The following is a 27,843-nucleotide window of genomic DNA, read 5'->3' as shown; positions in this document are numbered from 1 at the left end:
TTAGGCAGAATGTTTCTCCCCTTGTTTGATGCCAAGGACAAGATGTAGGAACCAGTTAAACTGCACAGTCCATCCTTTGTCTCTGCAAACTTCAATCTGATCCAGAAAATACTTCTTAGCATCCTCTTCATTCTTCCCCACTGTCAGGGCATCACGAATGTATTCGATATCTTCTTTGCTGGTTAGCTGGGGCATCCCTGTCATCAGCATCATGGAGAAGAGGATGATGAGTAGGTTTGTGTGATGACGAAGGGCTAGGTAAGCCTTGACGCAGACATCCTGGATAAAGGGAAAGAAAACGCTGTTAGCTGTTGTTATGGCATCGAAGTAGGCTGAAGACCAGCAGGCTGTTTTGGAATTTACATGGCATTATCCTGTCCCTGCGAGGAAATCATCACAAGCAAGGCAGGTCTCCTGCCTCAGATGAAAAGCTTGAGAACATAGACTGCTTTTATAATCTCTGAAGCAATGTAGTGTGGTTGCACACACCCAGGGTGTGCTCAAGGAAAACTAACTGATACAGTAAGTTTCATCTTATTTCTTACTCTTTTCACTTCAATCTCTTTTCTAGGCAAATGAGGGTGGAAATTTCTATAGTCTCTGAAGAGGAATGAGTCAGTTTTTGAACACCATCCAGGAATCACATAACTTTATGTAAGCGTAAATAATGTTTGCCAAGAGCTAACGGAATCCAAAGAAGGGACGGAAATGTGGTGTTTGAGATTTAGGTAGTTTTCATCTTTATTTTCCAATGTGTCCTATACTAAGAAAGCAGATGAACTAGTTTTTCATTGTCTGACTCTCAAAATTGTTGAATGACCTTTGGAAATTTAAAATAAATTCTGAATACTGAGTGAGAGAGGGCTTTCAACAATGCTATGGCTGGTGCCTTCTCTAAAAGCCTTGGAGTAGGTGACAGGTGAGTTAAGCCCACTTCTGAAGCAACAGGCATGCTCGTGCCAATTAAATTGTTCCAACATGAAGAAAAAGTTGCAAGCTTCCCAATTTTACAAAATCAGAATAGTCCAACCTTAATATCATAATTTGGCAAAGATGACATATTAAAGAAAACTGAAATGAATGATTACAGGTTTAAATATTTCAAATAAAATACTGAGTAAAATGTTAAGAGAATAACACTCCATAGGCAACTAGGGTTTATCAGAAACTTGCAAGAGTAGTTCATCATAAGGTACTGGATTAAAACCCACTTTTGATTTTTATAAAAGTAACCTGTAATTTAACATGTGACAAAAATGAAATGATGTGAAGAATGATCTGAAATTACCAGTCACAGTCATTCTGAATAATGAGTCTGGGAAAAAGAAATGTATAAGATCAGAAAAGTGAAGGTAAAATCATTAGTATTTGCAAATAACCATTGTGTTCTAGGAACACTGAAGGGGAAGAAAACTAAAATACTATTGTAACTAGTTTTTATTAAACTAGCTTTCTATAAAATTAATAAATAGAATGCTATAGGTAGGAGCCACCAGTTAGAAAGTAAAAAGACAGATGCTGTGAATAACAGTAACAAAACCCCCATGATTCCTGAGATAAACACCTACACAAAACATGCAGAACCCATTTTTTAAAAACTGTAAACATTTACTGAAGTAAGTAAAAGAAAACTTGAACATGTTGAGTGACATGGCATGTTCCTCGGTGATAAAACTGTTTATTATAAAGATAAAAATTTTTCTCCAATTAATCTATAAATATAATGAAATTGAATAAAAATTCCTATTGGCTATTTAAACCCAGATATGTTTTTAAGTTCATCTGGGATAATTAGGGCCTGAGAGAACATTCTGAAAAAGTATAGTAACGAAAAACAGTGCTTGCCATCCTAGATATTAAAGCACATTATAAAACTACAATATTTAAAACTGTGTGATATAGTACCTATTCTTCTCCAAAAAAGATAAGAAATTTTGTGGAACACAATGGAAAGTTCAGAGACATATCTAAGTACATATTAAATATATAATAAAGGTGACTCAGATTAGTTGGGGAACAGATTATTTGATCAACAGGGGTGGTACAATTGGCTCATAATTTGGGGGGAAAATAAAGTTTCTCCCATGTGATATACCAAAATAAATTCCAAAAGAATTAAACATTTAAATGGAAGAAGGGAAAATATTTAAACAATCATGGAATGAGAAAGGAAGGGCTTTCTGAAGCTGATTTCCAAGGTGGAATCCATAAGGAAAAGATGGAGAGATTACGGAAACTTCAAAATTTGGACAAAAAAAAGCTATAAACAATATTAAAAGAATCAAATGACAAGAGAAAACATATTTGCAACATGACAGATCACTTCTTCATCCCTAGCCCCTGATAGCTCTTACAAAGCAATAAGAAAGAGATAAACAGTCGGCTAGAAATGTAGGCCAAAGATATAGTATATCATACTATAAGACATAAAGCCAGATAACAAACATATGAAAAAATATGCAACCTCATTAGTAATCAAATAAATGTAGCTGAACATGAGATGGAAACATTCACATACCAAATTGAAAAATCTTTTTTTTTTTTTTTTAATTTTTAAGGATAATCTCTAATGTTCACCTTTCATAGCCTGATGATAGATGGGACTAGATGGCAGATGGTATACTTTTCCTAGCAGACGACTGACAACATGCATCAAAAGCTTTAAAATACTTATAAATGTTATATAACTTAATTGTGGTGGTGGTTACATAACTGATACATTTGTCAAAATTCAAAGAACTGTACACCTGAAAAGGCTGAATTCCGCTCTCTCTGAATTATGCTTCAATAAACTTGACTTAAAAAATGTCAGAATCCTTTTACCCAGCAATTTCCAGGCTAGGTATTTATCTTTTAAAAATTTGGATAATTTTGCAGTGATTTATCTACAAGAATGTTCATTAGAACATTGTTTAACATTGTGGAAACTTGAAAGCAACTTAAATATCCTACACTCGGAGACTGATAAAAAGGGTTTATAAAAGTATCTACATAGCTCTCTGTAACTATTAGAATGATCCTGTAGAAGAGTATTTAATAAGCATGTAAAAGCGAGTTTTAAAAAGCAGGTATGAAACATCACATTTAGTACAATCCCATTTTGGTAAATGGACACAAAATACTTACATAGAAATAAAGAATATAAGTTTACTGGTCAAAATTTTAATAGTGATTTTTCTTTTTGCTTTTAGACGATCTTGTCTGTGTCACCTGAACGTGGCAGGGTAACCCCAATGATAGTGGGGGTCAGGCCTGTGTCATTCTGTATGTCAAGGCTGGATTGTGTATGCATCACCCTGTCCAGGTACAAAAACCCATGGACTATTCTGGCATTTTTAAAGTCAGACAATATATATAAAATGCTCAACATAGAGGGTGGTACGTAAGGAGCATTCAGTAAATGTTAGTCCTCTCCCTTCCCTACCTGGAGGGGAGATGAACTCTGCATCTCCTCCCTGCTTACTTAACACAAAGCAGGAGACTCAACACTATTTGGGCTGTTCCTGCCTTGGTCCAGGCACCTCTTGCGCCCTGGAAGCGGCTGTGATGCATTAGCGCTTTTGCATTCTTAATGATTCCACTTACGTCCGGAAATCATTTTCTTTTGCTCATGCCTAGGACCCACTGAGGTCTCTCTCATTTCTTGGCAATTACACAGGCTAGGGGCAGACTTCACCCCAGGCAACAGTCTCATTAATTGGCCAACTCGTACAATTTTCACAAGGGCAGATATGGGGATGCCTTTTGATTTTGAATTAGAGGACATTCTGATTTTTAATTATTTTCTAGCCTTCTGTACAATGGGGGCTCCGGGCAAATCCCCTGCTCTCTGAGCCTACTGTGTGGTCAAACTCTTGAACAAGAAAATTTTGAGGAGGAAAATTAATCTGGGGTCAAGTCATTATAACACCAATCCATGGGTGCTTAGTAAATATTTAAGTTGCAATGCACCGATTCACCAATCACTGTAGCCACAGAGAGACATATGAAAGGGAAGAAACTGTCCTGTTGTTCTCCAAGGCCACCTCTCCTATATAAGGAATTTCTGCTGGCTTGAATTTATTCGGTTAATTCTAATTTTCATACCCAAGGGTCACTTCTATGAGAACGAAATTTCATCTCCAAATTTAACCACAAGCTCCCTACTGGTCAGACACACTGTGTAAATTCTGTTTGGCGGCGCAGACTTAGAGGTGTGGTACAGACTTAATTATCTTTTGCTTAAAGGTGTGTGGAGCAGGGGTTAAAAGCGCACAGTCACACCTCACTGCCTGGACTCAACTCGTGGCTTTATTATCGACAAGCTGTTTGTCATCAGAGAAGTTACTTAACCTCCTGGACCTTGGTTTCCTCATCTTAGAATCAGAATAATAATAACAACAGTACCCGTGTCACGGGATTGTGGGGAGATTCAAGTGCTATGTAAAGGGTTGGCTGTTATTACTGACAGTGTAAGAAGTCACACACTTCTCTCATCACTGAGGAGGTCACATTGCCATCTAGACCACCTGTCCAAAAAGTCCCCTCCGACAGCAGAGACCTAGGGGTGGGCTGGGCCAGGGCAGGAAGGAGATGAGCCCCACTCCCACCAGAGTCAATGGAGGGGGTGTCTTGGCGCTGGCCCCAGGAGGTGAGGGGGATGATGGAAGCATATAGCACACTGGATACATAGCAGATGGTTCTCTTGCTAGGAGGGGCCCAGGTGGGCCCTTGCTCTGCCTGCTCAAGCCCCAGGGGTTTCATTTCTGCCCTTGGACTCAGCCATAGGGTCTGTCTGAGCTTCCTGACCATGCTGCCTCAGCAGAGGCCTGTGGTTTGAGGGGCTGTGAGGATATGGCTTGGGGAGCTTGGGGGGAAGCACAGCACACAGAAGTTATTGGCTGTAGCAACAGAATTTTCCCTTCTGCCGGGGCTGCTGGCCACTGACCACATGCATCCTCATCCTGTCCTTCTCAGCTGAGGCTTCGTACTATGGAGCAGAGAAGAAGGGGGAAAGGAGGAACCTGATGTCCAGGACTTGGTTTAAGATACTTGTTAACTAGTGTGAATGTGGAGAACAGTGTAACATTGTTACTGCCATTGGCTGGACCACTACCCATTAGTAGCTAATAAGTAGATTGAGCCTATATAGTAGGCAATCTGCTCTTTATTTCAGAGTTGATTCAGATGCCTTAATTACAGCAACCAGTACCAAAGGAAAGGTTGCTTTTTACAGAGCCACCCCTCTCTCATAAGCCTTAAGAACAAAGGAAACTATTACCATTTCAGGGTCAACACTTTGACTTGATTCGTTCACTGGCCCAACTTATCAGTTTACTATACTGAAAACAAAGTCCTTTCTATGCATAATTATTAATTTTTTAACCACCAATGAACTGTGGCTGCTTTAGACAGTCCAAGGTCATGTGGAATAGTCCTAATTTTTCTTAAAACCAAACGCCTCCATTCTCATCTAGAAACAAAGTGGAAGTGAAATATTACTGTACACAGCTACAAAAATGAGGAAGTAAACTCGGGGCCATAAAACAGAAACTCCAGAAAAAGAATCCAGGCTGAGAGGAGAGAGAGAAACAACACTCACATATACTCATCAATGAGAAGAAATGTCCTCACCCACCTAATTTTCCTAAATAGTAATGCAGCCTCTGTCTGCCACATTACTATTACTATTAGTTTTTCTCCCCTGTCTCCTTCCTCAGAGACAGGGGAGAAAAAAATAAGATTTGTCAGAGAGAATTTCATTTTTTTTAATAAAAATCAATGAGTTGGCTAAGCAATGCCTTTAGAAGTTATTTTGGCAAAACAGAGAAGGTCAATGATTAGGACCTAGTAATGCTGGAATCTGGTAAATCTGAAAGAAGAGTGTGTCCAACACTTGGTCGTGCATTTGTGGAGTTTGACTTAGGATTGCCATCTTTAAGGACTTAGAAATGATTCCCAGACTGGCTCTGTCTACCAGGGGGAAGGGCTGTACTGCCATCTTCTCAAATATTTAGCTAGAAGCTCATTAGAAACCTAAAGCTACAATTAAACTGTTCTACTTTAGTCAACTATTCTAAACAGACTGTATGTATGTGTGTGTGTTTATTTGTGCCTTGTTTCAAAAAGGGTTGAAGGTGCATTATTTGGATACACAAAAGTCACAGTAACATTAATTAAAAGTGGGTAGAAAAAGCAACGGGATCCACAATGGGTTTGGAAAAGAGACTAAAGCTATACATCACAAATCCTATATTCTTGCTAAGGGCGGCCTTCAAATGTATCTTCAGCCAAAAGGGAAATTGAATCAGTTACTTCATCCAATGTTCAGAAGATTTAAAAAACTGTTTGTTTGGGAGAAACACAACTTTTCTCACACCTGATAGAACTTTTGCAAGAGGATCTTTATAAAAAGCACACTTTGTAACGTGGTGAATAATGTCCTCGATAATATTCTGTTGCAAGACAAAACAATTCTCTAAGAGAAACTAAACGCTGAGAGAAGGATGCCAGTTAGAAGGTTAATCTCGATAAATGTTTAAAAGTAACAGGGGTCTAATCTTAGGAACCGAGTGACACCGCATGCTGGTGGATTAATGCACAAATCCAGTCCAAGGCCACGTTTCCAGTCTTGTGCTCATATCTTTTCCAGAATAGTGATAAAATTTGGCAAGCTCATCTAAGTCCTAACAATTCTACAAGCCCACACAAGTCTGCATCTGGCAGAGAAATCACACCGACATAGGCAAGCTTCTACCCATGGCTGATGCGGACACTTCTCTGAAGGCATCTTCTGATGGAGAGTGTGGACAGAGGAGGACGTACTGGAGTCTTCAGTACTGGAATACAGGAGGCTGAGCTCGACCTCGTCAGTGGGCCAGGATGTAAATCCCAAGAGGATGCAAATCCGTTATCGACTCAATATATTAGGAACAATTCAACAAACTCATCTCCCTGTTCACTTATAATAGGCCTTTATTACATTAATTTGTGATTAATCATTTGAGCTCCAAGTGACTTTTTTGCTTGGCTCTCTACGCCCTAATCCAGCCCATGCACTGCTTCAAATTGGATCCAAATTTCCCTTCTCGCCTCAAACTCCACTACACACGCCCACGCATACCTAGGTTCCATCCATTCTGGACGACTGTACTCTGTGTCCCTAAAATACTGATACTAAATCCTAACGTCATGCCCTTGCTCATGTTCTTCTTTCTGACTTCCTGCATCTGCCAGGCAAAATGAAGATGAACTCGGACCTTAAAGCCCCCGATAAAAACATTCCCTTCTCTCCACGGCCCTCTTCTACCCGCCAGGACAGGAGTCATTGCTCCTTCTGCAAACCGTTGGTGAAATCCTCACTACAGAGCTATGGGCGCATCTCTTCGGCTGAGCTCTGGGGCCATGCCCCTGCTCACGTCACCTGGGCCCAGCAGTGTGTCTAACACACCGCAGATAATCCGCACATGCACGACGAATGAATGCTTCATGTGACGAAGTCAAGGTCAATGTGGGGCAAGATTCATTGCTTTAAAATCAGGGTGAATTAGGGAACAGTCATATCTGAAGGGACTTCAACTGCTAAGACATAAGCCTTCCCTGGGCCTGGCACACGACCTGAGAGGTAGTCGTGTGTTGAATGGGTGTGCCATCTTGGATAGGGACAAACAGGGCCTGGTGACTCAAACAGGGTGGGGCAGGAGGCTGAGAAAGCCCAGCCAGGCAGGCGCCAGGTACAGGCAGTTGGAGGTATAGACACGTGCAGGCGAGTAAGGGCCGTCAGAGCCTAGGATTGGGGAAGAGTGTCAGAGGTAAGGTCTCCGCGGCCCCCTGGTCCCTGTGTCTGGGTTAGGGAGAGCACGGGAGTCTCCAGCAAGGCGAATGGCAGGAGGCAGCGGGACCTCAGGCCTAGGGGCAGGTTAACAGGAGGACTGGAGGCAGAAGTGGTAATAACAGCCTGGCACCTGAGGTGAGAGCGAGACCACTGCAGAGATGGACTCTGAATGTAGGTTCGTCGGAACCCGAGCCAGGACTCTGCGTAGAGACTGCGGGCAGGGCTGAGCCTGCTGGGTGAGGGGCCTGGGGATGCCCTGGCTTGGGGACAACCCTGCCCATGGTGGTGACCCGGCGGGGGCTGATGAAACTGGCCTCCTAGATGAAAGCAACACCGTGTAGGGGCTCCAGACTTCTATCAAACCCTACTTAAGAGTGACATCTAGGGGCAAGTGCCTTTTAACTACGCTCATCGCCGCCTACTGTGCACAGCTGTGCATGTGAAGGGGTTACTTGACTCCCCTGATTTCTTCAGCTGCATCCGACAACACACATTTGCTTAGTTCCTACTGTGTGCAGAGAACATCTTCACAATGCTTGCTTGCTCCTACAAGGCCAAGTTTCACACTCCTTGCAAACTGTCCTATGTTGAACGTACACTATAGGTTTATCCTGAGTGTCCCATCGGCACGACTACTGCTCTGACTGGGAAAAAAAAACAATGTTTATGTCACTAAGGAAATCGCCGCACAAATATGACTAGGCACCAGATGACACTTACAGGTCTGTATTATTTACCAAAACAGTAGATTTCATAATTAGGCTTACTTCCTCTCTGGATGTGTGGTATTTAACCGCATCTTGAAGGCTTATTAACTGACAGCCATGCAATGGCAGCTTGTCAATCTGCACCTGAGTTACCACTTCATAAACTCACAGAATACGATGTACTGTGGGGAAGGAAGAAACCAGAGGGGTTCTCTAGTCTCATTCATCTCCTCCCCGGGGCAGGAATTGCTCCTCTACTGACTGGTACCTACTGAGGGCATCCTAGGTCTCAGGACCCACATGTGGGATGTAGGTCAGACATGGCCCTGCTGCCCAGAGCTGCTTCTGGGAAGGGAGAGACAAGCAGCAGATGGTGCCGGGAACTACCTGCTGTGATGGATGCTCCGAAGGCAACACGCGGCGCGCTGTGGCCAGGATAACACGAGGGGCCACATCTAGAAGAGGGCTTTGAGGGATGACATTTGGGCAGAGGGCAGTGAAAGGCGTTCCAGGGAGGAGGCCAGGACTGGGGGCAGGTGCAGAGGAAGGCCGCCCGGACCCAGTGAGAGAAGGAAGGCTGGTGCCATGGGGAGAGGCTAGAGGGGGCAGGGGCTTGTAGGGTGAGCTTAGATGTTCAGATATGATTCAAAATGAGATGAGAAGCCACTAAATGGTTTAAAGTAAGGGAGTAACATTGTGTCTGCTGTTTAAGTTCAGTTTTTAACCAAATTCTGATGAATTTTGTCTTTAAGGTGATAATGGTTGAAATGGGACTAGAAGTCAGATCCAAACTCAAATTCAGAGTTTTTCCAATTATGATGTCCCCTCGTCATCCCTTTCCTAATCAAAACAACAAGTGAGAAGTACCGAGTTTGAAACATTTAAAGCTACAATGATACCATTGATGAGAGAGCTTATTTAGGTAAAAGACCAAATATTTACAGAATGAAGGAAAACCACTAAAATGTTGACAGTGTTATTTTTGGAAGGTGGGATAGTGGGTATTTTATATCCTGATATTTTTAATATTTCGCTGGCTTTTTTTTTTAAGGAAGCATTTGCTACTTTTAAAATTGAGAAAAAAAAACCCACGTTCTTACATAAAAGTAAATGAGAAGCCAAATTTCATTTGCCAACGATATCAATGTATTTGCATGTTGAGTATGTCTATCATTGTTCAGGGACATTTCAAATAAAGTGGTTCTAAAATACATTACCAGTGGGAAAACCATTGTTTAATTTTTTCTCTCTTTAGTAAGGGAGAGATTTTTTTTCTGTAGAGAATTGATTTATCAAAATCATCATCATTGCGATATATCTGTTTAGCACCCTGTGTGTAGGATGCTGCTCCAAAGGCAAACAGATAATCTTGGGTTCAAATAGTAGGCTTTGGTTTTATGTCTTTTTGTCTTATTATGGCTTGTTTGTGAACTCTGCCCTCTTTAGAAATAGCTCATGAATCTGGTCCTAGGCTAAACGAGCTACCTTGGACAGAAGAGGGAGGCGGGACAGAATCACACTTTCTTCTTTCAGTTCCCCTGACTCCGTCCTCTTACCATGAGCTGGGTAGGTTTTTAAGTCTTGGTGGAGAAGCCTCCCCTCATGCTCAACAAAAAGTGGGCCATCTCTTCTCCACCCTTCCCAACAGGTGATTCAAATGTGCTGCGTGCATTCATGAAACTTATCAATGCAAAATTAGTGATTTGCTGGAGACGATGCCTTTCACTCAAAATGTAACTATATGCAACATCTTCCAGCCTACCTAGAAATGGCAGCTTTGTTTTACAAGAGCCTGGGATGCTATTTAGAGAGTTGAGAGACGTGCTCCCTGACCTTGAAGGACTTCATCTCAAAAAGAGAGCACACACGAAGAAACAGAATATCTTCTGGAAGGCTTAGTAGTATGTAAAAAAACCAAAAAACAAACAAAAAAAAAACTGTCAGCAGGTCTGAGTCAAAAGATGAAAAAACTCGCTGCTCATCTTTGTCAAGATGGAAACTTTAGAAATTCTGCAGATGTAGCATTGTACACATATATGTATATGTGTTCAGCCTTTTTCCTGATGTGACTGAGGAGGGTGGGAAAGGCTTGGAGACCAGCAGATAAGGGGGCAGGTGGGGGAGAAAGAGCTGGAACCCCTCATTTGCTCTCCAACGGGAACAATGCTACTTCGTTGTGTTTTATGTGTTACAGATCTGCTTGAGATCTCATTTCATAGAGGGCTTCTCAACCTAAACGTTTTCAAAGTTTGAGGACACCCTGTGATGGATATGACAGTGGCGGCTCCGTTGATTGAGTTCCTGCTGTGGACTAGGCACTAGGCCAAGCTTTCTACATATTTCACATAAATAATCCCTAACAAAACCCCCACGTGAGGTGGGCCTTAGAATTCCCACTGCACAGATGAGGAAACCAAGGTTCTGAAAGGATAAGCAATTTGCATCACATCCATAGCGATGAAGCAGCAGAGCTGGGATTCAAGCTCAAGGTGACCTGCTCCAAAGCCCATCCTTTCAACTACAATGCCAGGCTGATCTGTTTAAGGCTAAAGTCCGTACCTTCGATCAAAGAGTATGCCAACACTGCAAAACATAGACATATATATATAAGTACAATAAAATTTACCAAGGTGTGTTTTTGGCAGTACGCATGCTGCCTAGATGTTGCTTTAATGAAAGAGGTTCTAAATGCTCAAGAAGCAAGCTTTGGTCACAAAAAGGATGGAGAAATGCTCCCAGACGGAGAGGACAGCCTCCCTGCAAAGAGTTGTTGCTTTGGGGGGAAGCTGCCCAGATGGGGAGGCAACCTCTGGGGGGCCTCCCCAAACCCCAATCTCTTCATTAAAGAATACTTTGAAACTTAAAATGACAACATAAAAGACTATAGGAGAAGTACTGCTGGGATTTTAGGAGTGACACGGGCACTATAGGGTCTATGGGAATGTTGTCAACAACAGGACAGATGGGCAGTCGTTCTGGAGAAAACCACTGGCCAAAAAGACCTCGTGTCTGCCTGAGTGTTCAAATGGCATTACTGCTACTGTGTTTGTTCAAAGGAGATGAACCCCACCTCCACGAGAGGAGAATTTAGTATTTCCCGCCTCCCCTTTAAATGGTAAAACTCTTCCAGGTTTGTGTGTGTGTGTGTGTGTATGTGTGTGTATGTAACCATTTTTCTCTTCCAGGAAATTGTCACAATGTGTGACTTTTAACCTTAAAGAAACACAGGACTGAAATGTGTCAAATCCCTGGAAATAGTCTGAAACCCAGTTGAGTTTACGCAGAAAAACACACTAAAAATCCTAAGACCATCTGGCCGTAGAGATCTCAGTTTCTCTGACAACCACCCCTGGAACTGTGAAGGGGAAGTCTGGTAACCACCACATCGAAAATCAGCCAGGAGAACAAACAAGCACAGACAGGTTTCAAAACAAGACATCCCAGTTCCTGTTCCACTGAAGGTCAAGGCGCATGTCATCTCTCAAGGTTAACGTGGTGCTCAAGTAGACACGCAGGAGGAAGAGTCAGTCCTGAAGTGCTGGTACAAATCAAACCATGTTTCAGAGGCGCTAAGGGAGGGGGCTATTTAAAGGGAGCCTGAGACAAATGTGCACATAAAGTAATCACTTGTTGCCTCTACTGATCTGTTTTGTGTTTGTATGGCTCTAAAATACGTATATTGCAGTAGCAATGATGACTTTTCTGAGTTACGTTCATTCACAGTTATTAAATTTGCAAGAGTGAACATTTTACTCCTTGGGTATTTGAAATACCAGTTGATAGTCAAAAGTGAACGTAGACCAGGAAGGAATAGAAAGAGAAAGCCGAATGTGGACGCCCCCTCCAGGGAGCTGGGAGCCCCGTGGAGGACCTGGTGGACAGGTGAAGTGGGACAAGCCAGGGCTCTCAGGACAACCTGTAGTTGAGCTGACGAGGTTTCAAACGAGAGAAGGGACCCTCCTTTACAAAAAGAGACAAGCAAGCATTTCCTGTGTTAGTAACTGATAAACACACACCTGGAGCAAAAATCAAGAGAAGCTCACCATCATTGGCGAGTCCTGAAAAATATACGTAAAATTTGCATCTTCTAGGCAACATCTTGATTAGGTAAATATTCAAAGGCTAAGCCTGCCTGCCAGGTGCTCTTCCTTAAAGCCCTGTCCTTCAGGGCCGTGTCATCCTGCTGCGCTAAATTCGCCAGTCTCACTGATGATGGAATGCTTTTATTTGCTGTCTGGTTTTAGGAGAGGGGCTTACTGAGAAGCATCATTTTGCACTTGGGGAAGGAAGAGAGGCGACTGGGGGGAGGGGGTGGGTCACACCCGAAGCGGGTGGGCAGAGGTGAGGGCTGCAGGCGCCATCTGGTTGATGTTCCTGGTAGGTGGTCGAGGGGGAGGCCAATTACCTGAAATTTCTGGAAGTGTAGACTCGTCTTCTTTCCAGAAGTCCCCATCACAAACAGGAAGTCTGGAGTTAGCACAAATGGCACTCTCTCTTTATTAATGCCCAGGAAACTTTTGTAATTCCCAAGAATGTGTCCAAAGTCAATATGAAACAGATTTCCTTAAGAGAAGAAAATGTCTGACGTCATTATACTGGCATCAGCACTTGCAAACAACACCCTGGTTTGTTCATTTCTTGAAATATTTTGAAGTTGCCTGAAAATGAGCTATCTTGGGTGAGAGAGCTATTTTTACTCTTTGCTTGTGATGTGTTTTGTCTTAGCAGGTGTGTGTAGTAGTAGCCACAAAGCATTCTTTGAAACAAGCGTAGTTTTGATATCCTTCTGGTGTTCTTTCAATGACAGCCAAATGCCATTAAAAAAATTCTTGTCTCAGAATTATTCTTACAAATATAAACCAAAACTCTCTGGCTTATATGTCATCATTATACCCAAGGCTCTCTTAGGCTCTTTCTGTAACTCAGGAGAGACTGATGTTTCGCTCTGTTTGGGGGAGGGGCAGTTACCTTTTACTTTTGAGTAGCAGGCTAGAAAGAAATCATTTTGAATCTCCTTTGGGTCAATTTCTACCACTGGCACCATCACCACCACACTTCCCTTCCTCTCTTCTCATTTACAGAGCTCTCTATCATACGAATGATCCATAAATGCATTATCTCTTGATTCCCATACAGAGTTAGCGATTTACCCAGATACGGTGTTTTTTTCCAGACTCTACTCTTAAATTGGTCCAGATTTCTTAGAGGAAAATGTCATGGTATGCAGCCAGTACTGACCACTGTCAGAGTAGACAGTGACCCAGCGAGGAGCAGTAGGTGAGGAAGGCACGGCATTTCAGATTGAAGGGTATCAAAAAAAGGGTGACTCTTTTTGTTGCTTCTCTGCGCCCTCTGACACTGTTGATCACGCCCACCTTCCTAGCTTTCTAGCTCCTGTCTGGCTTGTCCTTCTTAATTCTCCTTTGCTGCATCTTCTTCTGTTACTCACTCCTGGGTCCTCCGTAGGGTGGTCACAGCCTCTGTGTCCCTATACAATAATGACCTCTAGATCTTTGCTCCAACCTTGAGCTCCATTTAAAAATTACTCTGTGCTGGGGAAGGCAGGGATGGGGGGTTAGTGTTTAATGGGTACAGAGGTCCCATTGGGAAAGATGAAAACGTTCTGAAGATGCATGGTGGTGATGGTTGTACAACAATGTGAGTGCAGTTAATGCCACTAGAGTACACACTTAAAACTGGTTAAAATGGTAAATTTTATGTTATGCATATTTGACCACAATCAAAACACATGACTCTATAAAAAATAAACTCACCTGTCTCTGAGATCATAATATTGTCATTGTGTCTGTCACCTATTCCAAGAACAAAGGTTGCCACACAGTAGCCAGCGCAGGAATAAACGAATCTCTCCACCGCCACCTGAAACTAGTTAAAATGCAACCAAATATTAGTTGTGTCCTAACTACAAAGAGCAGCGTGAATCTATTACAAAGGACTCCCCAAAAGACACTGTTCTGGGAATCATTTTCAGAGAGCAAGTTGGTGGTACCTGATACCATTAATGTTCTGTCTATTAGGAGCCAACTTTCTCATTGCTCTACTTACATTTTAGGTGAAGATACAATGAATCACAGTAGCATGAGGAGGAAACAACAGTCAAAGGCCAACAGTAACTTAATCAAAGGGTTCACTGCCTTTCCATGCATCATTTGCCAACGCCAATACAGAACCTGTAATGATTCCTCCTTCATTGGTGAACATATGTTTTGCTTGTAACCTCTTAAAAGTACGCACGGGTTCACAAATCCACATTTTAACAGACTAATAAATGCTACTAATTATATTTCCTCCCCGAAAGACTGCTACCCACGCAAATGAGAAGTGCTAATCCTCTACAACAGAATTTTAACCAGCAGCTGAACAGCTTGTGAAGGACTCAGCGGATGTACTTCTGAGGAATGGAAGTGACATTTTGAGCATCCATAATTTACCATTTAAATTAGGGTGCCGTGGTAAATTATAAATTACTTTTTAGGGTCTGTAGTGTTCCCAGGTAGTAAAGAGTTTATCTGTGGTAACTGAATTTTTCTGCTCAATGACAGAAATAGTTGGTCATAAAAAGTGCTAACAAGTTATTTCCCAGAACCAAATTTTATGCAAAGCAGGCCTGATAATCAAAGGAGAAGCAAATGCTCAGTGAGGTCTGAGTGAGCACCTCCGTTTTGCACAGATCTGCTGTGTCACCAGGGGAAAGCGCTTAAACCCCAAGGAGCTCAGGAGGAAGGTGCTTCACCAGTGAGTCAGGAGGCATGGCACTGGTAGACCCCTTAAAAAACATGTCATTATTCTTCTGTATCATGATAACTTGTCAGAAGCCTTCAGATTGGGGAGAAGCAGGAGCCCACCTTTTCCTCAATAGGGCATTTCTCTTTGAGCCAGTGATTCAGGACTTCATCTTTAAAGGCGCCCGTGTTGCCCACTGTGCTTTGCTGAATTTTGGCGATCGTCGTGGCGTCTTTCACGATCTCGATCATTCCTGCAGGAAGATGCACAGAGTCTGATGTGAACTGGGGCTGAGTGCCTGACCCAGAGGAGGAATGGCTGTGTCTTTGTAGAGTGGAGGGCAGAGAGCTTTCTTAACCACAGGGTTATTTTCCAGGTTCGTGCTGGTGGTTTTCTTAGGAGGAAGAGAAAGAAAAGGAGGCGGATAGGGAAGTAGTGTGGGACCTGTTTTCACTCTCCCTGAATGAAAAGAGGAAAGGGTTGGTTTTGAATAAGCAAAAGCAGTAATGTGCCAAACACATCCCTCTTCCCTTGGCAACCTTTTCCTTTTCCTTTTTTAAATTTCAGGGTCAAATGGGAATGATGTTCTCTACTTCTCAAATTGGAAACTTGACTAAAAATCTGTTTGATTGAAGTTAAAATGTGAAATGTCTGTTAAAGCACCTAAGAGGAGAGTATGTAATAGCTTTGATAACGTAAAGTCTGGGATGGTGAAACAAGGGACAGATTTTTCCACCTACTTTTAAATGTTATTTGTGAGAGAGAAGTTTACTGTGCAATGAAACCAGTGAAAATTTAGCGGTGGGGAAGTAAAGAGGAAGGAAGAAGTTCTCACTAAAATCATTTCCATGTACAGTCAGTCACAAGGAGTTGAATCATGCATTCATATATTTTCAACATGTCCGTATTAAACTGAGTCACATGCACCAGCCTTGGGACATCTTCTTCCTTTTTACATGGATCATGATTGTAAATTTTCCATTATTAAATGCCTACACTGAAGGGATGATGGCTGCTTGGCATGCGGGATCTTAGTTCCTCAACCAGGGATCGAACCTGTGCCCCCTGCAGTGGAAGCGCAGAGTCTTAACCACTGGACTGCCAGGGAAGTCCCATGGGATGGCGGTCTTTTAAAATGAGATGAGCAGTCTATTCATCTTCTGAGGTCCCCACATACCTATTTTGTCGCCAGTTGAAATGCAACCATATGGCAGGAGGCACAGATCCAAAGATTCAGTCTCCCAAATGGACTCCATGATTCGTAGAATCTGGGCATCAAAACACAAAAACGTTTCCATTATAAATATGTATTATTCTCTGTTAAAAACAACAACAGTCTTCTCTGGTAACACAAAATATTGAAGTGAACATAAAATATGTAAGTAACAAATGTACTTTTATTTATCAACCTGGTACTCTCATGTTTCCCTTCCTTGGGAGCCTGTTAATTTGGGTCCCTGAGAGGCACCTTGGGGAAGAGAATAGTTGGATTTCTCTGGGGGTAGGTTTTAGCCATGATTTATCTATTATTCAAATGTTCCTAGTTATGTGTATTTTACCACAATAGAAAAAGTTCCACTCTAACATCTTTACACATTTTTATCCATAAGGCACTCTTGGGCTACAACCAAGGCAACAGTAACGACGATGATAATGATAGCTGACATTCACCGAGGACTGTTTTATGTTGATCCTTTTTATTAACCCCCTAGTGTGGGTATGATTACTGTTCCCATTCTTTTTCAGATTCTTTTCCATTATAGGTTATTACAAGATATTGAGTAGAATTCCCTGTGCTGTACAGTAGGTCCTTGCTGTTAATCTATTTTATATATAGCAGTGTGTATCTGTTAATCCCAAACTCCTCATTTATCCCCCCACCCTTTCCCCTTTGGTAACCATAAGTTTGTTCTCTATGTCTGTGAGTCTATTTCTGTTTTGTAAATAAGTTCATCTGTATCATATTTTAGATTCCATGGTTTGCCTGTTTTAAATAAATCACATGAAATATTAGAAATTATGTTACTTCTACAGTATTAAACTAGGGTATAGAGAATACTACTTTACAAATCTGCAAAGCTAACGTTTATGTTAGATAATATGAAAATGATCAACATTGATACCTTCACCATCCATCTTCTGTTCTAGTAATCTGTTCACTCTTGTTATGTAACCGCATGAATTCTCCAGTCACCTACCTGTTCATCTTCTCCCTCCTTCCTATCACATCATTCACTTCAGTTTGTGTATGTGGATGTGTACCAAAGGTGATGTATCTAAGGAGAGCATCCGAGAGTGTCTGGCTATGTCTATGGATATGAATAAAGTGGATACTTGGGGGTAAATAGGTTTCTATTCCATGTTACCACACTGGGAATGTGGTATATAAGAAAGAGGTTAGGGGAGGGAAGTGTATCTGGCTATTCGGGAATGCTGGGTATGCATCTCCTCAGGAATGCACAGAACTGTGAGGCTCACTAGATTTCATATCTAATGGTCCACGGCTATATTCCCCCAGTGAAAACTCTATTATGTCACCTTTGATCACTGTTCATCATACAAAATAAGAGAATGGAACAGGGTCAGTAGAAGTCATGTTTTTAGATCTAGTACAGAATTCTTGTTTCAGATAGCTGAAAACAAAATTCCTTAACAGCAGCACACCTGTAAAATCAGCATGTCCTGGCGCAGATCGTCGCCGTGTTTAAAGATAATTCCAATTGTTTCATTTGACAGAGCTGTAGGGTCGGCACATTTAAACTCAAGCCACAGGGGCTTTTTCTTGGAGGCCATCACTTTACATTTTTCAATCTGTAAGAAAACAGCCACATGTTTCCCACAAACAATTGAAGACACATGGTGGAGATGCACACCCTCTTGCAAAGCATCTCGGTAAACACCTAGGACAAAGTCCCAGTTGGAAAAGGATTTTCAATGATTTGTGTAAAAATGCAGAAGGCATTTTCACCAAATCCAAAAATGCTAGTGAGAGCAAGTTACAACACTTAAACCAGTGGCTTTCAAAGTGTGTTGCAAGGAACCCTAAGCATCTGTGGAGGTGCCTAAGAGGTGTGGCATATCCCATCGTCTGTATACCCCCCTCCCGTAGGACTCTTGTACTTCCATGTCCTCTCTAACAAAGAGCAATTGTGCTGTTATTTGTCTATACATATCTGGCCTCCCTCTAAGAATTAGTTTGAAAAAAAAAAAGAGTTCTGTTGCTACCATAGTGTCTAAAAATGGTTGTCAAAAATCAGATGCAGTCTAATTCCAGGCCAAATGTAACAAGATGAAATTTAACAGCAATAGATGAGACCCTAGCACTCAGGCACAATGCCTGTCCCCTCCCCCAAACCCCCACACGTCGAAATACATTCAAGGTGGGAGAAAGGTGGTTTAGCAGCCACTCATTCGAAAAGAGAAAATCTTAGGAGTTTTAGTCAAAAGTAAATTCACCAAGGATCAAAAATGTGACGTGGTCTTTAAACAAAAATCCAAACACAATTTGAAGCTGTATTAATGTATCATTTTTCCTACCAATTTCTAACTTCAAAAGGACAGTGGATAGTGTGTGCTTTTGCTAGAGAGCAAGCTTACTGCTAATTGTATATAAAGTTAAACATGGATCAAAGACTTAAATGTGAGATTAAAACTATAAAACTTCTAGGAAAAAATATTTGTTACATTGAATTAGGCAGGGTTTCTCAACTTTGGCACTGCTGACATTTGGGGCTGGATAATTTTTTGTTGCAGTGGGGACTGTCCTGTGTATTGTAGGATAGTTAGCAGCATCCCTGGTCTCTACCCACTGGATGCTAGTAGCATTCTCCCAGTTGTAACAATCAAAAATGTCTCTGGACATTACCAAATACCCCTTGGTGGAGGAGGTGGAGGTTCACCCCTGGTTGAGAATCACTGGATGAAGCAAATATTTCTTAGGACATGAAATTCATGAAGCATAAAAGAAAAAGTGATAAATTGGACTTAATCAGAATTAAAACCTTCTGCTCTTCGAAATACATTACTAAGAAAATGAAAAGGTAAGCCACAGACTGGGAGAAAATATTTGTAAATATATACCTGATGAAGTATCTGTATCCAGAATATATAAATAACTCATAAATAAGAAGGTGGTAACCTAAATTAAAAGTGAGTGGAGGGCTTCCCTGGTGGCTCAGTGGTTGAGAGTCTGCCTGCCGATGCAGGGGACATGGGTTCGTGCCCCGGTCCGGGAGGATCCCACATGCCGCGGAGCGGCTGGGCCCGTGAGCCACGGCCACTGAGCCTGCACATCCGGAGCCTGTGCTCCGCAACGGGAGAGGCTACAGCAGTGAGAGGCCCGCGTACCGCAAAAAAAAAAAAAAAAGTGAATGGAAGATATGAATAGAAACTTCTCAAAAGAGCATGAAAAGATGCTCAACATCACTAGGGAAATGCAAATAAAAACAACAGTGAAGTACCACTTCATACCCATTTGAATGACTAAAATTAAGAAGACTGATGATAACAAGTGTTCTCTAGGATGTGGAACAATCAGAACTTGCATACATTGTGGTGGGAATATAAAATGGCATGGTTGCCATTATAAAATGGAAAACTAGTTTGGCAGTATCTTATATACACACACATCCCATCTGACCCAACTATCGCACTGTTAAATATTTACTCAAAAGGTAAATGGAAAACAAATTGTGGTATAACCATACAAGGGAATATTACTCAGTCATAAAAAGGGATAGATCACAGAGACACACAGCAACATGGATGGATCTTAAGAGCATTATGCTAAGTAAAAGAATCCATATAGAAAACCTACATACTGTATGATTCCACTTCATGACATTCTAGAAAGGGCAAAATTACATGATAGAAGACAGATCTGTCATCCGGGATGGAGGATGGAAGGAGGAAAGGACCAACTGCAAAGGGATATGAAAGAATTTTTTCTATAAATTTCTATGGAAATATTCTATATCTTGATTGTGGTGATGGTTATATGGTTGTATACATTTGGCAAAACTCCTTGAACTGTACACTTGCAATGGATACATTTTATTGTATACAAATGGTTTCTCAAGAAAGCTGATTTAAAACAAAATGGATGGAAGATTGCCTGGTGTTGAGGTTTTTAGTATCTAGCAATTAGGGAAGGGCTTCTTGATGGAAGCCCATCTGGGGACTTTCCAGCTTCCCTGTCTCTCTATAAACGTCAGCTTTTATCCACTAGGCCCAGCAAAGCAGGCAGAGCCATTGTCAAGACATAAAGACCATGGAGAGACATCAAGGCGATACCTACCACCAGTGCTCCTGCTTTCAGTCCAGGGTCATACGGAACTCTGAAGCTTTGGGGGAGATTCAAATTCCGTAGGATTTCAAGCTTTTGCTTAAGTTGGGAAATAACTGTAATTGTCAAACGCACACAAGAGTTTACGTGAGTTCAAGAAATTACCAATATCATCTCTAACATTTCCTGAGGCCGCAGGTATTGACAACATTCTATATATTTGGTAGGGTGAGGAACAGGAGAAGAGAGGCTAGGTTTCTGTCTTTGAGGAACTAACCATTGAGGGTGTCAGGATAAGTCAGGCTTACTGGGAGCAACATAACCACGTACACACATTACAACAGGGGACAGAAATATCTGAATATATATGGGATACCCAGACAGTCAGAGGGAGAAGGATGCTTTATGGATAATGGTAAGAAATTACTGTAGTTTTCTTTCCAACGTGTGAAGCTTTAAACTGCCCTCTGATTTGGGAAACAGGTATCAGAAGACCATATTAAATGGAATTCGGTTAGGGTTTGGGAAATTCTTTTCAGAAGAGGAAGTTAGGTTGTGTGGAGGCAATATGACAGCCTCAAAATTGTGAAGGCAAAATACATAAATTAAAAACGACTGCCTGGGTACAAGACAGACTGGAGGCTGGTACAAATGTTGCTCTTTCGTTCTTACAATAAAAATAAAAGCAAGATTATTATTACCATTATTATTTTTAGGAGAGACCATTATTGGTTTATTGGAAAAGACTCAAAGGCAAAAATGGCAAATCAAAATATTCAGAAGTTTAAAATACTCGCTGAGTATGTTTGTGAGTGTCCATTATGAGCCATAGTGGTGGATCGAGATATACAAATGTGAATAAGAGATAATTCCTAGCTTCAAGGCTCATACAGTTTAATAGACCAGAAAGATATGTTAATGACTTTAATTTAATGTAGTATCAACCAAAACCTATGGGAATACAGATAAAGAGTGATTAACCTTCCTAAAGCAGGGACTGAGGGACAGGATTTCTTAGGGATAAGAAGACAACATTGGAACACAGAGGAGGTGATATATATGTTTATATAGGAAGAACATATATATAAATATATATGTACATATAGCTATATATGATGTATATGTATACATATATACAAAAAATTTAAAATAACTTCTCAATAATACATTACTTTAAAAGACTGAGGACTTGAAAATTAGATGCATGTATTGAAAGATGGGGAAGAAAGGATATTTGGAAATAACTAATCTTTTTTGTGTGTGTGCATAGTTGCTCTTAAAAAATACATCTTACATCTGCATAATGCTGTTTTAAGTTTTCAAAGAGTTTAACATCTATTATACATTCATCATTAAAATATATATGTAGTTTTAAAAAATATTAACTTGTAAAGGGGGAACTTTAAATTCGCTTACTCCATGAAGACAGAAGATTAAAAAATGTATTCTTGGCTACCTTGAGGAAGGTGCGACTTGCGTTCCAGAAGGAGGAAGGATCACAGGACTGATGGCATTTGGAGACAAAGGCATTTGGAAAGAGAACCAAGAGAACAGAGCCACCGTACCTTGGGAACTGACGTCATACTTTTCAGCAGAGAGCGATTTAATATCAATGGTGACCTTTTGTAACATGTCAATTACTTGGACTTGCTGGGTGAAGTCGTGTAGCATGGCCGTGCCACAGCCCCTCAGATAGGCTTCCAGGATCACTGCAAACCTCTGCTGATAGTGCCTGGACTGGGCGATCTCACTTCTCAAGAACCAAAATAAGAAGTGACCAATTCGTTTGTTCTGAGGGTGAAAGCAAGAAGGTTGCCATTATTATGACTAATGCTCCAAATCTATCAGCCAATTCTCTGTAACTTTTTAAATGTCACGCTCTTATCAAAATGGAAGTACTTACTCTTAAACCACGCTTCAGCAGAAATCTGGCAAGGGCACTGTCATGGTATGGTTCAAATTTCACAGCCTAAAGGAAGAACACATTGGCATTTGTGGGATTGCATTCTCCATTGATTAATCGGGAAACAGGAAACGGAGAAAAACTCGTGCTCTGCCTTAGTGGGTTTGTATGGATAGGGCGACGGGAAGTTGAGCAGTCACTTAAGTTCAATCCTTTCTTTTCAAGGACAGTTTGGGCCAGGGTGAACCACTTGCAGAAGGACCAGGATTAGAAGCCAGAACTCTGGACTCACAATCACGTGCTTTTGATGACTTCAGAGAGAAGGGGTGAGGGCTTTTGTTCCCATGAAGGCTTACCTGATTTGTTGGAAAGATAGAAGGGAAAGATGGAGATGGCTATAACACATCTATAAAGGTGGAAGGGAAGAACGTTTGTTGGAAAGAAAATAGACAGTGGGGATACTGTACATGCAGGGAGAGAAATGTTTGTTAGATGTGAAGATCCTAAAAATCCTACAGCTTCTCTTCTGCTCAAGTTGTGTGGTTGGCCTCTCACTGGCGAGTCACTGTACTGCCTCCCAGGTTCCTACTGCAACGGAAGGGTCATTACTCCCCGCCATAATGCAGTGTATACAGGGCTATTTGTCTGAAAATCTCTTGTTTTATCTGGCTCCTCAGGTTCAGCAGTGTTTAGTAGTTTTCACATCACTTGGCTAATAACAGAGATATTCACATAGGTGGCAGCCCTGTGACTCAGGAAGAAGAACCAATGGCAAGTGAAAAATAGGGGCTGGACCGAAAACAGGGCCCAGCTGGGTGGCTGCCCCAAGCTCGCCCCCCACCCCCGCCCCTGCCCGCTGCAGCCTAGCCAATTAAAAATAAAACATAAAAAATAATTAAATTCTGGTGGGTGCATGGATATTTGTTACACCATTCTCTACTTTTCTGCAAGTCTGCGATAGTGCATAATTTTAAAAGCAGTAAGACTAACAAAAATTGATTATTAGACATGCACATATAAAATTACAGGGTAGATGTCATGTATAAGCATAAAGGGAGGTTTAAAATTAAATATCTCAGAGTATCTCCTTTATAAATAGATACGGTCTATCCTTTTTTCCTAAGAAATAAGAGATATTCCCATTCCACTTTCTGTTTTAGGGCCTGGGGGCTTTTTGGTATGATTTCCAATCCTTACTCTGGTTTTTCAGTTGGGAAATGATCAGAACAGTACCGACTTGATAACATTTCAATTATCCCCATGCTTTCAAAGGTGAGGTGTGCTCTAACTGGTGTCACAGTAACTGAAGCTAAGATCTGAATTCTGAGACTGTGGTTATTTAGCCACCAGTAGTCACTTCAGAAATGTTAAGTTTCTAACCCAAACGTGAGCCTTTTTGACATTCTTCGTGTTTCACTTCTGTAAAGATGATGAAGATCTCAACCAGGAGACCATTTTAATTAGGAATGAATGAGTCATTTGGCCATATCTGCAGTGTCTCAAATAGTTTTACAAATGACTTCTCTTCTTCAAATTTAGGACCACAGATTCAATGTTAATATTACTTATTGACCTCTTTCACTTAAACATTTCCAAGAAGAACACTATTCATTTTCCAACGCTGCAAAGTTTCCTTGTGAAAATGACAATGTAAAATAATTCATGATAGTCTTGGGACTTGGAACAGATCTCATACAAATTTGTTTTATTTTCTTTTTGTTATGGAGAGCTACAAAACTGAGGATACTTTGATTTTTCTAAAATTTTCATTAGTGTTTATGCCGGCCTCTGAACTCATGGCAGAGAAAAACATCGGTTATATTTGACAGATGAAAGCAAAGGCCAAATATAATGTTTAAAGTATCTGCCTAATGGGACGGTGAAGATTCAAAGTTGAGAGTATCCAAAATTCGCATCAGAAAACTTCAGAAACTTCCTATAAATATAGATAATGATTAGACAGTTTGGTGTCCACCAGTCAGCCTGGCTAATCCTAACCATCTCAGATCAAACATCACCAACTCAGAGCTGTCCCTGGCTTCCTCAATCTAAATCAAGTGTCCCCAGAACCCCTGACTCTTTTCTCATAACACTCTGTAGCTTTTCCCCAAGTGTCTGTCACAACATGTTACTCAATATCTGCCTGTATGTGTACTCATTTGGTGTCAGTCTTCATGCACCACAAGCTACATTAGGGAAGAGTCCAGCCCTGTTTTGATCACTGCTCTATATCCAGCAACCAGAACAGAGGAAGCATTCAGTCTGTGTTGTTGAATTAATGAATGAACACTTCTGCTCTCTAAAATAGAATTCCCTTCCAAGTCCTTTCCTTCCTCTTCCTTGTCAAGCAGCACAATATAATTTGAGAATGGCTATCGTGAGCAAGAGAACTCTTCCTCCTTTCTTTAATGTCCTAAGGAAACCCTTGATTTAGTCAAGGGTTTAGCAAATGATTTAGTCTCTCTGGACCCCAGGGAAAGGCATGTGAAGAGGAATGGACACACAGTACCAGACCTATCTAAAGAGAGGGGCTTTCAAGGTCCCATGTAGATATGAGATGTTACTCTATGAATTGTGATAAATACAATCAGAGAGTATGACGTTTTTCCTCTAGGACACACTATCCTGACACTGCTGGGTTGATGCCAGATATTGGGATGCAGTGAAAAGAGCAGGGCCAGGAGTCAGACCTCCTGGGTTTGAATTTGTCTTTCAAAGTAGGTGACCTTGGGCACATTACTTAGCCTCTCTGTGCCTCAGTTTCCTGATATATAAAATGCAAATATTAACTTGACCTCTATCATCGTTGTTGGGAGAGTTAAATGTGATAATACACGAAAAGCATGTAGATCACCTGCAGCCTTGGCACAAGGGAGCATTTGATAAGTCAAGTCTATCATTGATACAGTAAATGAGAACAAAGTATTCCCATGGGAACGGTTCTCCTAAAAAGCAGAAATATTAATGTCATCAAAATGCTTGTCAACAAGCCCTCAAAGACAGTAAAAAAGTAAATGGAACAGCTTACTACTTTTTGAGGTAGTTTCATTAGATCTCCTTTGACTGATCGTGACTCTCTGGACAAGGGGCATTGGAAGACAGCTGAATGGGGCACCTGTGCATATGCAGATAAATCCCTTGAGATGAGTGCATCCCCTACCTGGACCAGCTGGAGCAGGTAATGTAGCACGTCATCGTCCTCCAAGCTCTCCAGTTTCTGAACTGCAATGGCTCTTACATTTTCATCCGAAAAGTTGCAGTCCAGGAGTTGCATTGTTAATCCAACATCCAAAGCACTTTGATCCCAGACCTCCCTTCTGGCTAACAGTTGATATGTTTTGGCCACAATTTCTTGCTGTCCCCATTTCACTGAGCTAAAGAGCTTAGGATACGCTTTGGGATCCTTCAGAGTTTCATATCTGAAATGCCAGAGCAACTCTTTGTCTTCGGCTGTGAGAGGGTTAAGCGGATCAGTGGCTATGATCGCCTCTAGTTGCTTCCGAAGCTGATTGGGCATTTCTGCTCGAACCCGGTCCCCTTCCGGGTCTGGGGTGGGCCGATGCTTAGGCAAGGCTATGGGGTGACAGTAATTGTCCAGAAGAATGGAGATGGACATTGAGTTCTCCTTGTCCGGGTTGGTGGCAGACGTGAGCTTGTCAGCATTGAAGCTGCCTTGGTCTTCCGCCTTCCCGGATAGCTGCCACATGTGGAGCACATACTCCCCGTGGCGCAGGAGGAACCGGTGGTCTATCAGCAGCAGGTTCACGTAATACAGAAGCTGAGCTTTGCCTCTGGACTCGGGACTGGGAGTCTCCACAGAGGCCTTACCAGACAGAGCTGGAGCTTTGCCGCAGTAGATCTGGAGGTTCAGCAGAGCCCCTTTGGGTAAGTCTTTGATCTTGATACTGAACTCAAGCCACACATTCCAGAGCACCTCTTCCGTGAAGGGTTTGGGGCTGGTTCTCCTTTGGCAAAGGACTTGCTGCCCATACTGGATGTTTGCCTCCACAAAAACCGTGAGGTCCGTGTTCCGGGGCAGGACAGGGATATCAATGCCTCTGATTTTTACCCTGAACTTGCGGTCACAGTCCCACAGGGACACGGTGAACACGCTCTCATGGTCCTTCCCGTGGATGGTCAGCTGCTCATGGTAGCCGGTGACTCCAGTGCAGTCGTCCACCAGCGGCCACTCTTCCTTTCTCACCTCGTCCAGGGCTGGGTCTGGCGGAGTGTCAAGCACCAGGTGAATCTCTTCCCCATTCTTGAGGCACTGCCTCACCCACTGAAAGTTTTTGATGGGCGTCTCACCCACCAGGTACTCATCCCGGCCACAGACGCGCAGCACGAAGTCCTGTTCGTTCTGGCTTTCAGGGATGTCCATTAGGGACTTCTTCTTGGCCATCTTGGTAAAGAAGCTCTGGAGGATGGTGCCCGGGGTGTCATCGGCCGAGACCTTGACGGTCTGGCTGGTGGTGCTGCGATGAATGACAATGAAGATGTAGTTGTTGGTGATCTTCTTCAGCAGGTACTCGGGGAGGGGCTTGGACGTCACCCAGGGGTGCATGGCGTAGAGCTTGGTGTCGCGGCCGGCCACCTCGGCCATGCGCGGGGTCAACAGGCGGCGGCGTGTGAACTCCAGCTCGTCGTCGTGCACGTTGCTGACGTCGGTGACGTCGTAGCCAATGAGGGCCGTGAGCTGGCGCTGGAAGGCCAGCGTCTCCTCTGAGGGCGCCAGCCTCTGCACCACGTGGATCTGCCCGGGGCTCCGGTGCAGCACCTTCCAGTAGCGCAGGCAGTCCAGGGTCTGCACCACCTGGTACTTGTCGTAGATCTCGTACCACTGCCCTTTCTTCTGGTAGAGCAGGAGGAAGTGGTCGGGGCTGAGCCTGTGGTAGAAGTCGGTGGCCACGCTGGTCTCCAGCGCGCGCAGCCACACCTGGGCCTTCATTTGCTCCACGTTGCCGTGGCCAGCCACGTGCAGCAGCGCCGTTTCGGGGGTCTTGGTGTTGCGCTGGCTGGTGGGCAGCACAAACTCGATGGGGATGAGCTCCATGGAGGACAGGCTGGCCGCTGCGCTGCGCGGCTTCATCCTCCGGCGCCTGCGGCGGTTGTCCTCTCTCAGCACCACGTGCTGTTCATGGTTCTCCAGCTCCATGCCCTCTGTGACCTGGGAGCGGAGAAACAAGAGGGCTCAGTCACAGGGCAGGCACGTGCCCTTTATGGTTTCCCACGAGCTGGCAGAAGGAGAAGCTGTAGACGAATGACGAGGACATGCGTACGAGGGTACCGGGGCTTTGGAATCCTGGCCCCCGCCACTTAGAACCTGGGGCATGAGCCCTTTAAATAATCTCTGAGCCTGTTTCCTATCTGTCAAATGGGGTCAGCAATACCT

At 42.6% G+C, this 27,843-nt stretch overlaps 1 protein-coding gene across 1 annotated transcript; it reads right to left on the bottom strand.

The window, feature by feature from the left end:
* PIK3CG (phosphatidylinositol-4,5-bisphosphate 3-kinase catalytic subunit gamma) lies at positions 1 to 27,618 on the bottom strand (the record flags this gene model as incomplete). The annotated part of the gene is made up of 10 exons (XM_082632398.1): positions 25,612 to 27,618; positions 22,452 to 22,517; positions 22,114 to 22,339; positions 20,561 to 20,664; positions 17,929 to 18,075; positions 16,442 to 16,532; positions 15,387 to 15,517; positions 14,295 to 14,406; positions 12,926 to 13,083; positions 1 to 279 (listed from the first exon to the last, which is right to left on the bottom strand). The coding sequence occupies exons 1-10, from the start codon at positions 27,604 to 27,606 to the stop codon at positions 1 to 3; spliced, it is 3,309 nt and encodes a 1,102-aa protein (XP_082488524.1). The 5' UTR covers positions 27,607 to 27,618.
* Positions 27,619 to 27,843: the final 225 nt, after the last annotated feature.

This window comes from Mesoplodon mirus, assembly GCF_964341445.2.
Source record: "Mesoplodon mirus genome assembly, chromosome: 9".
NCBI lineage: Eukaryota > Metazoa > Chordata > Mammalia > Artiodactyla > Ziphiidae > Mesoplodon > Mesoplodon mirus.
Note: the sequence above shows the minus strand (reverse complement) of the source record. Positions and strands in the feature narration are given on the sequence as shown.